Source organism: Apaloderma vittatum, unplaced genomic scaffold (assembly GCF_000703405.1).
Source record: "Apaloderma vittatum isolate BGI_N311 unplaced genomic scaffold, ASM70340v1 scaffold13552, whole genome shotgun sequence".
NCBI classification, from domain to species: domain Eukaryota; kingdom Metazoa; phylum Chordata; class Aves; order Trogoniformes; family Trogonidae; genus Apaloderma; species Apaloderma vittatum.
This window is the reverse complement of record NW_009703179.1, coordinates 1,022-10,041: the sequence shown is the minus strand read 5'-3', so window position 1 is coordinate 10,041 and position 9,020 is coordinate 1,022. Positions and strand designations below refer to the sequence as shown.

Below are 9,020 nucleotides of genomic sequence, written 5' to 3'. Positions count from 1 at the left end.
CAGATTTCTGCCTCCTCTTTGTACTTTTAGTACTGAGGAAAGGGTGTGTTGTTGAAATCTTTGCAATTCACTCTGGAATTCTCTTTGTCCTTGCTCTTTGTTCTTTTCCTCCTTGACCCCTTCCTGAGCATGTGGATCATACAACTCTCCGATGAATTTGTTCCTGTGTAATACCCTGTGAGATGTGATTTTGTGGCTACTCCCTGTCCCATATTTGTTACCATTGTCAGAGTCCTCACATATGAGGTACTGCCTACAGCTCTGGAAAGCAGGATAAAGTATGAACTCCAGAAAAGAGCTGAGCAGGAGGTCTTGATGCTGAAGGAGATGGTGGTGGGTTCAGGAAAGGTACCTATATGATGATGAATTACTGCAGTCTGGGAAAAAAAAAATCCTCATTTCATGAGACACCTGGAGATGTTGAGATGCTGTGCTGAACAGGCTGGAAGGAGAGGCACAGAGCTGGGATCTGGAGTATTTTAACCTATTCGTGGGTGAATGAATGCATGATAGTCATCCCTCCACATCCTAAGCATTATGATGCAGTCAAGGCGAAGAGTACCCCTTCCTCTTCTCTGAAACAGCAGTTTCTGCCAGGGCAGATGATCCCTCTACTCCTTCTAAACTGCCCAGCCCCTACAGTCCTGCTCATCCCTTACCTACAGGTTACTTTTCCGATGTTAATGATTCTATGATTCTGTGAACCATTTTCTATGTATGAGTACGTTTCAGTAGTGGATATTGATCTTGATCAGTCAGAGAGGAGTGGTACCTGCCACCCGTGCTGTTCACGTGTGTGTGAGCACAGTGTGTGTGTGTGAGTCTCTGTGGGTTCAGGCACAGTGTAAAGGCACTGCTCCATGTCAATTAGTGGCTGACTCTGTGTGTGTGTGTGTGTGTGTGTGTGTGTGTGTGTGTGTGTGTTTATGCACATGTGCACCTCCTGGTAACATGCCCTCAGCCTTGCTGTGGGCTGGGCCTGGGGGCAAGGAACTGCAGCAACCTTGCATCAGATGGATAGAGGCAGGAGGAAATCCCCGTGGTGCTGTAGCCACAGATTCTGGATGCTCTTTACAAAAAGTAATGGAGAAAAATAGCATGATGGAGAAAAATGCACACTGCTCCTTGTGCAGGGACAGATTCAAGGTTTAGTGGTAGACCATTTTATAGATGCTGGCATGGGGTGGGGGTTTGGGCTCATTCACAGCAGAAGACTCTGATGTCATTGAGAGCTGTGTCATCCCCTATTCCTGGGGGTTCCTCCACTTTTGTCTGGAGCCCACAGATGGGCTCAGAGGTGCAGGTGCTGCTCCATGCACCAAAGTGATCCCCTAAAACTCCCAAGCCCTCCAGCTTCGTCCCATCTGTGCAGGTGAACCTCAGCCTTGTCGGCTGCTGTGTCATCACACAGATACTGCATCTCTTCTACACACAGTAAGAAGGAAACTAACTTGTTGCTGGGGCAGAGCTGGGCTTTGGTCCAGCTTCCCTACCTGCCAGAGAAGAAAAAAATTAACTAAAGAAGAAAAAGATCACTAAAACACATTCAGCCTCTGCTGTGGTACAATCAGCACTGCAACTTGCCTGGGTTCCTAGTAGTCCAAGGGCAAAGGACTTACACAGGGATGGTGAGTTTCTACGAGTACCTGTTTCACTCTGCTTTCCTATCACCCCTATCACCTGGCCACCATCAACCCTGGCTTACCCTCTCACTGCAGAACCTTCAATATCAATGTCATTCTCAAAGCAAGCATTTGAAGAAAAGGAGAAAGTACAGGTTTAAGATCTGGATTTTTTGAACTCTCCATCTTTCACGCTACTGTTCCCTTCCCTGGGACCTGATCTCTACCCCAAGACCTCCACACTTTGTGGCTAGGGGAACCTCAATCACTTCCTCAAGCAGGACAGGGAGCCACCTTCCTAGGGGGTATGGGTGCCTGTGGAGATACCATTGTGCTGGTTTTCCTTCAGGGTCCCCAGAAGTTGCTGCCCTGAAGGAGAACGAGAAAGCAAAGATTACTCACTTTCCCATGGAAGACTCAGTGACTGTCCCATCCGTGCAGAGCAGGTGGATGCCATTTAGAGCTGCATCATCACCAACAGCCAAAATGCCTGGTAGTGCTCCACCTTAGTAAAAAAAGAAGGAAATGGGAGAGGTCAGTACCTTCCCGTATTTTAAAGAAGAGATGAGGTGAGACCTCATGATAAGGGGTGGTAGGTGTCTCCAGGGGTGGAGCCAGACAGAGGTAGTGCTGCTGACCAGGGCTGTGAGGCAGCTCCGTGGCATTTCTCAGGGAGTCCTTTTTGCTGTTGCCCGTCTCTCCTTTTTCTCCAAACTGTGAAGTGGAGGTTCTAGACATAGAAACGCTTGGCTGTTGCTGTCCCGAGTCATGCCCACCCTCTTGCCGTGTGCTGTGACAGCCAGAGCTGGAGTGCTGGCAGGTGGGAGTTGTCCCAGCTCCTTGGGAACAGGCTCCAGAGTACTGATCCTAGGTCTTTTCTTACCCCATGGACTCCTCTGCTAAGAAATCTGTCACTGGCAGGGAGCCTGGAGAGCTAACTCTGTGCTAGAGATTTCTTGCTGATAAGCCTGCATGAGTGCTGCAGATACAATGCAAAGTCCTGCAATGGAAAAAGTGTTGTGGCCAGCCCTGCTGAGGCCAGAACAAAAACATAATTTCACAGCCAGCTTTTTTTCCCACCCCAAAGAAGGAGTGAAACCTTACCTTCACTTCAAATCCCTTAGCATAGCCAATGGGGCAAAATTCGTGATGGCCCCAAAAGACCCAGGAGCCTCCACTGATCACCGTGAGGATGGATTCATATTCTCAGACCTCTGTGCCCTGGAGGCAGCAGGAGCCCAGCAGACAGAGCATGGCTGGGATGAGCAGCTACATCGTGGGAGACCTGCTCAGCACCTTGCTGCAGGGAGATGATGGCATGGGGGAACTTATGAGCCAGGAGAGTGGGTGGGAGTCCTTGGGAAGTGCCAAAAAATCTTTTGGGGAGTGCTAATTGTTGCTACGTACTCTTCCTGTTTACTGTATGTTCCTCAGTGGTGGGGCCACCCTTGCTGGGGGGGGCATGTCACTGGAATGCACTGGCCAGGGGGCTTGCAGGGCTGTGAAAACTTGTGGATGTGAGGGAAGGGAAGGGAGGGCAAGGCACCCAAGGGGCTGCTGTGGTTTGGAGGGGAATCCTAGCAATGCTGTGAGGAGAATGGAAAGAGGGAAGTGGGAGGAGGAGTGATGGATGGGAAGGAGAAGAAGCCTCTGGAGGGGCTGAGAGCAAAATAGAGGTGGAGGTGTCTCAGGGTTTTCACCCTGTGGAATTCCTCACTTTCTTCCTCTTCTTCACTTTCCTTCTCTCCTCACCGCCAGCTGGGGTTGAAGGAAGTGCCTGGACTGGCAACCATTGGATTTTGCTCTGGGACACACAGTAATTGTAGGTTACTATGTAAAAGGGTGGTAACCCCTCCTCACAGATCAAGTGCTGCAGCCACCAAACATCTCCTGTGGTCTTTGCTGGACTCACTCCAGTTTGTTCATCTCTTTCTTGTACTGGGGATAGAGGAATGGGAACAAAACTGCACACAGTCCCATCACCTCATGGACTTGTGCAGATGCAGCACCCAGCTGCTCAGGGATGTGTGAGCATACAGAGAGGGTGGGCGTTTCCAGCTTCCAGTTCCTGCTTCTGTTGTCATTCTATTCTCAGCTGTGAGTTCCTGTTGCATGACTTACTCCTCCGAAGGGACCAACTAGAGAAAAAAATCTCTGCTGACAACAATGGTCAAGGATATCCTATGAGTAGCTGCAGAGTAGGAGGATAAGCTGCTCCTCTCAGACCCATTAAAGAGTCAGTGAGGATGCCACCTGGGAGAGTTGTCCTGTGAGATCTATACCAGCATATATCCTACACGATAAACAGCCAAGACAGGGAGAAAGAGTTATTTTAGGCGTCAGTTACTGAAGAATGGAATAGCCTGCTTCTACAATAGCCATTTTCTGCAGGTGAAGGAGGAAGTGTTGCTTTCAGCTGAAATCCCCTGATGTTACCCTTTGGACAAAACTGTAAATCTCCTCAGTTAGTCACAGCACCCTACAGGAGACAAGGAGGACAAAGATGTCTTAGTGTGTCATTGTAACTCATAGACAGCAGGAACCTGGCAGAAAGAAGACAACAGGGATGAAGGCCTGTGTGGTCAGGGTCATGGTCTGGATAGTAGATACATCACAGACACTTTGCCACTGTTGGGGAGACAGGACTTTCTAAACTTGAGGTGTCACCTGGATTACCTAAGCTTCAGGTGTCACCTGGATTTGCTCATAGAAATGACAGTAACCACAGCAAGAGCAATGAGCCAATGGCAGGTACCATATTGAATAAAGAGCTGTGAATAAGTGGTATGATCAACCCTCCTCAGTAACCATGCCAGCTGCCTGATGAGTCTTTCAGGGTATGTGGAAATTTGTGGCTTTAGGGTGGAGCAGTGGCAGAGACTAGAACCATAAAAGGATCTTGAGGACAAGCCGTGAAGAGGAGGTGGGTGGGGGAGGAGGCCCCAAACTGGCTGACATCAAAAAGATAGAGATGTTTTACAGTTTGTAGTTATATCCACACAGCTGAACCTTCCTCTGTCTGAGTCCCTTATTCAAAGGGTCTGTTTTCTTTGTCTTTCACTTTCACACAACTTCTACTTCCTCTCTATCAGTCTGAGCTCCAGCCTCAGCAATCCTGGAGAAGAGGGATCCTGGCTGGGAAAAGATCCTCTCTCACATCTTTGCTGATTTTTTGTTGTTCCATTTTGGCTGCATGGGAAGGAGGCAGCAGAGGCAGCAGCACCAGGTCAGCAGTTCTGTGATATTCCAGCAGGAAGCAGTGAAAACAATTCACATTGGTAATTAACTCTGCCTGTGGGAGAAAGTGGACATCGTATCCGTTTCTATAAATTCAGAGTGATGTGTTAGAAAACAAACAAAGGAACTAAGCTCAGCTTTATGTTTCCCACCTACAATTTTTAACCCTTTCAGAGTGATGAACCTCCTTCTTGACTCAAGAAGTTTATTTATTTATTTATTTATTTACTTACTTACTTACTTACTTATTCATTCATTTATTTATCTATTTATCTATCTATTAATTTATTTATTTTTATTATTTATTTATTTATTTATTTATTTTTTCCTCCTACAGAAAACCTTCCCCGCTCTAGGGGTAAGGCATGGTCTGGAATGAAAATGCTGGGATCATTATCAGCAGCTGAATTTGTGCACTTTGGGATAAATCTGCTTACACTGAACCTTCCTGAGTACCCAGTGATTTCTCCAACATCCCTGCTAATAGACATTTTCTCATCTAGGAAAGCTGTTTCCCCTCCACTCCTTGCTTCTTTTTCTCTTCTGTTAACCTCCAGTCCTCCAGTGAGGCAGGGAAAGTATCAGCTTGCAAGCCCAGGATGGGTGATTTTTTCATTATTTTAGAATGGAAAGCTGGAGTTAGCTTTGGCAGCTAGTTGTAGGGTCATGTTATGTGACATATTTTTTATACCTTTAATAGACTTATTGGAAAGCACGATAGCATTAGACTCAGTAATAGAAGTGAATATGCCATGGCCAGTATATAACAAAGACCAGTTCTCTATTTTTGCAAACATATAAACCAGACAGAAATCTCTCTCTTTTTTTTTTTGGAAAACTTAAATCCTCCTCCCTATGATAAAAAAACCCTGAAAGTTGCAATGAAAACAAAATCTCTGAAAACAGTACAGGTGCTCAAAATAATCAGAAATCAGTAGAATTAAAAAAAGAGACAAAAAATGGAAAACAGCCAAAATACTAAGATAAAAGAGTGAAGTGCCTGCAGTAACCCTGTTGACATTGCATAGATACATTTACATTACATGTACCTAGGTGTAGGTTACGTGAATCACACTTTCCATGGGCCAGAAGGTATTTCATTATTTCTTGCCCATCTGCAAGACGTTGTGGTTCTCCAGGGAAGGCACAGGGGCTGCGCTCTCAGCTGTCCTTCCTCTTTGATGGTGGTGACAAAAAGTTACTTCAAGTTGCATGTGGATTGAGACGTTCTTGCAATGGGCTTTGTAATATCGTGCACTGCCCAGGGAAGTGGTGGAGTCGCGGTCCCTGGAGGAGTTTAAGGAGAGGCTGGATGTGGCACTCAGTGCCGTGGTCTAGCTGATGTGATGCTGTTGAGTCATAGGATGGACTTGGTGATCTCGGAGGTCTTTTCCAGCCTCTGTGATTCTACGATTCTCTGAGGGCCAAGGGACAGGCACCAACCAGTGCTGTTGGGGCACCTGGACCAGATACACAGGCACATTGCCATCTGGCCTGCAACGTAACACTGGTGAGGTGTGATTCCTTTGACCCCTTCCATGGGAAAAGGGATGTTTTCCCTTCTTAGGAACATCCCTAATAATACAAAGTAATTAATCTGAGGCAGAGTCCATGACTTCTCACCTCTCTCAATGCAGAGTTGCTGAGAATTAGCTCTCCCAGTCAAAGGCAAAGGCATCTTTTTCCTTCACAATTTCTTTCTTTGCATTTTCTACTGCTAAGTGCTCTCTCCTATTTACTGGTGAGGCCACCAGAGCTGTGGCTCAGGTTCATCGAAGTCATGACACCCCTATTTATTGAATATGCTAGAGTCTGCCTGGGACCTTTGTGCCTGAGCTGCTGCTAGAGTTGCTACAGTTGCATGTGAAATACATAGCAAGCTTATCACACTGTGTGTTGGACTAACCTTGGTTGGATGCCAGTTGCCACCTGGCCACTCTCTGTCTTCCTCTCCTTAGCAGAACAAGGGGAGAAAATAAGATGAGAAGTTAACAGGTCAGGATAAGGACAGGGAGATCACTCTCCAGTTACTGTCAGGGCCAAAACAGATTTGTCTTGGGGAAGGCTAATTTAATTTATTGCAAATGAATAGCAGAATAGGATGTTGAGAAATAAAGCTAAACTAAAACCAACTTCCTCTCACCCTTCTCTTCTTCCTGAACTCTAACTCTTGACTCTTTATCTCTCCCCGCTGAGCAGCACAGGGGGACAGGGAATTGGGGTTGTGCTCCATTTTTCACACATTGTGGGTCCTTTCCATGGGGTGCAGTCCCTGAGGAATGGACTGCTCCAGATTGGATCTGCCACAGGATCATGGATCCTGATAGAAAACCTGCTTCAGCATGGGCTCCTCTCCATGGACCACAGGTCCTGCCAGGAGCCTGCTCCAGTGTGGGCTGTCCAGAGGCTTCAGCTTCCTCCAGGGCACGTCCACCTGCTCCGACATAGGGTCCTTCACGGGCTGCAGGCAGACATCTGCTCCACCGTGGACCTCCATGGGCTGCAGGGCAACTGCCTGCTTCATCACGGTCTTCACGACAGGCTGTAGGAGAATCTCTGCTCCAGTGCCTGGGTCACCTCCTTCCCCTCCTTTTCTTCCTTCTTTTATACTTTCTTAAATGTGTTACCACGGAGATGCCATCAGCGTCACTGGTGGGATTGGCTTTGGCCAGTGGTGAGTCCATCTTGGAGCTGACTGGCATTGGCTCCGTCTGATACGGGGGCAGCTCCTGGTATCTTCTCACAGAAGCCACCTTTACAGTTCCCCCACTACAAAGAATTTGCCATGTAAATTCAGCACGTATTGGCAGGCCCCATTGTAATATTTGAACTGGAGTAAGATGTCTGTAGTTACTCAGATCACTCTTGGAACAATTTCTTTTTTTTTTAAGTTGACCTCATGTTTCCCCTGTTTAGCCTTCCAGTAATTTTAAATGACATGCTATCCATCACTGCTCTGACCTTAGCTCTTTCGGTTTAAAGACATCTTAGATCTCCTGGGCATTATCAGTTCTAGTTATTCATTGCTATTTACTCTGTGAATGTTTTTCATCTCACTTCAAAAGTAATTTTAATTTCTACTCAATCTTTCCTAAAAGCCCTAACTCCCAAGAGTGGTTGAAACCTGAACACGAAGTTTCTTTCACTATGAGCATTGATGCAAATAAATATTTTAAAAATGGCCATATCTGCTGAGATGTTTTATACCCTCAGCTGGTCCTGCACACTTTCTAATGGACATCTGAATCTTTAATGTGAAGAAACATTATTAATGTTAATTCCTTTTGCCATTTGTTCCTCAAAGTGGTCTGCTCTGTTTTTTACATGCAAGCTGCTACCAGCTATGTTACTTTTACTCTTTTTATTTGGCTGCAAGTTTAGCTTTCACTGTTTCCCGCAGCTGCCTTTTCCTTATGGTTTGACACTGCCTGCTCCCTTTTATCCTTCCTCAAGTCCTTGTTAATAAGTTGTGTGCCCTGGTCCTGTACTTCCAACACGACAACCTTTAGACTGCTCCTGCTGTCAATCAGTCTGCAAGCTCTAGGGTTGACTTTACAGATTGCCTTTTGACACGAAGAATGGAGAAGGACCCCCTGCAGAGTCTGTGTCCATGGTTTTTCTGTGAACAAAGAGAAGAGCGAGCCAGGAGCTTCTCTGAGCACCCCTGAGGACTTGGTGACAGAGACCTGCAGCATCACTTTAGCCTCAGATGGCAGAGATAGATGGGCATCCTGCAGATGTCAACATGTCCCATGACAGCAACAGACCCTACTACTTTTTATTAGATTACTCAGAATGTTTTTAAGAAACAAAATGCCACTGAGAAACATCATGACACAAATTACAGCTGATGCCCAAGGAAGCTGGGGGTCAGGTCAGTAGCCTCCCCCAGGGACTTGCCTGCCTGTTGTCCCACTTTTTCCTGCTCGATGATTAAGGGATTGAATATCTCTCCTACTAAGAGAGACTGAGAGAAAACTGGGGCTCTTTATCCTTGAAAGGAGACGGCTGAGAGGGGACCTTATTAACATATAAATTTCTGAGGGGTGGGTGTCAAGAGGAACGGGACAATCTCTTTTCAGTGGTGTCCAGCAACAGAACAAAAAATAATGGGTGTAAGCTAGAACACAGGAAGTTCCACTTCAACATGAGGAAAAATTT

The 9,020-nt window shown here is 46.4% G+C and overlaps 1 protein-coding gene across 1 annotated transcript; it reads right to left on the bottom strand.

Annotated features, from left to right (window-relative positions):
- Positions 1-1,197: 1,197 nt before the first annotated feature.
- Positions 1,198-2,360, bottom strand: LOC104270243 (vitelline membrane outer layer protein 1-like). Its single transcript, XM_009864546.1, has 4 exons — positions 2,165-2,360; positions 2,025-2,127; positions 1,850-1,991; positions 1,198-1,425 (listed from the first exon to the last, which is right to left on the bottom strand). The coding sequence occupies exons 1-4, from the start codon at positions 2,358-2,360 to the stop codon at positions 1,198-1,200; spliced, it is 669 nt and encodes a 222-aa protein (XP_009862848.1).
- Between the last annotated feature and the right edge of the window lie 6,660 nt (positions 2,361-9,020).

What these genes read in the sequence shown, in the direction of transcription:
- LOC104270243 (XM_009864546.1), bottom strand. Translation starts at nt 2,360, where the DNA reads ATGTCTAGAACCTCCACTTCACAGTTTGGAGAAAAAGGAGAGACGGGC. An exon ending in CTTCTTTAAAATACGGGAAG is followed by an intron (nt 2,128 to 2,164) that starts GTACTGACCTCT and finishes TTTTTTACTAAG; the next exon opens with GTGGAGCACTACCAGGCATT. An exon ending in ACTGAGTCTTCCATGGGAAA is followed by an intron (nt 1,992 to 2,024) that starts GTGAGTAATCTT and finishes GTTCTCCTTCAG; the next exon opens with GGCAGCAACTTCTGGGGACC.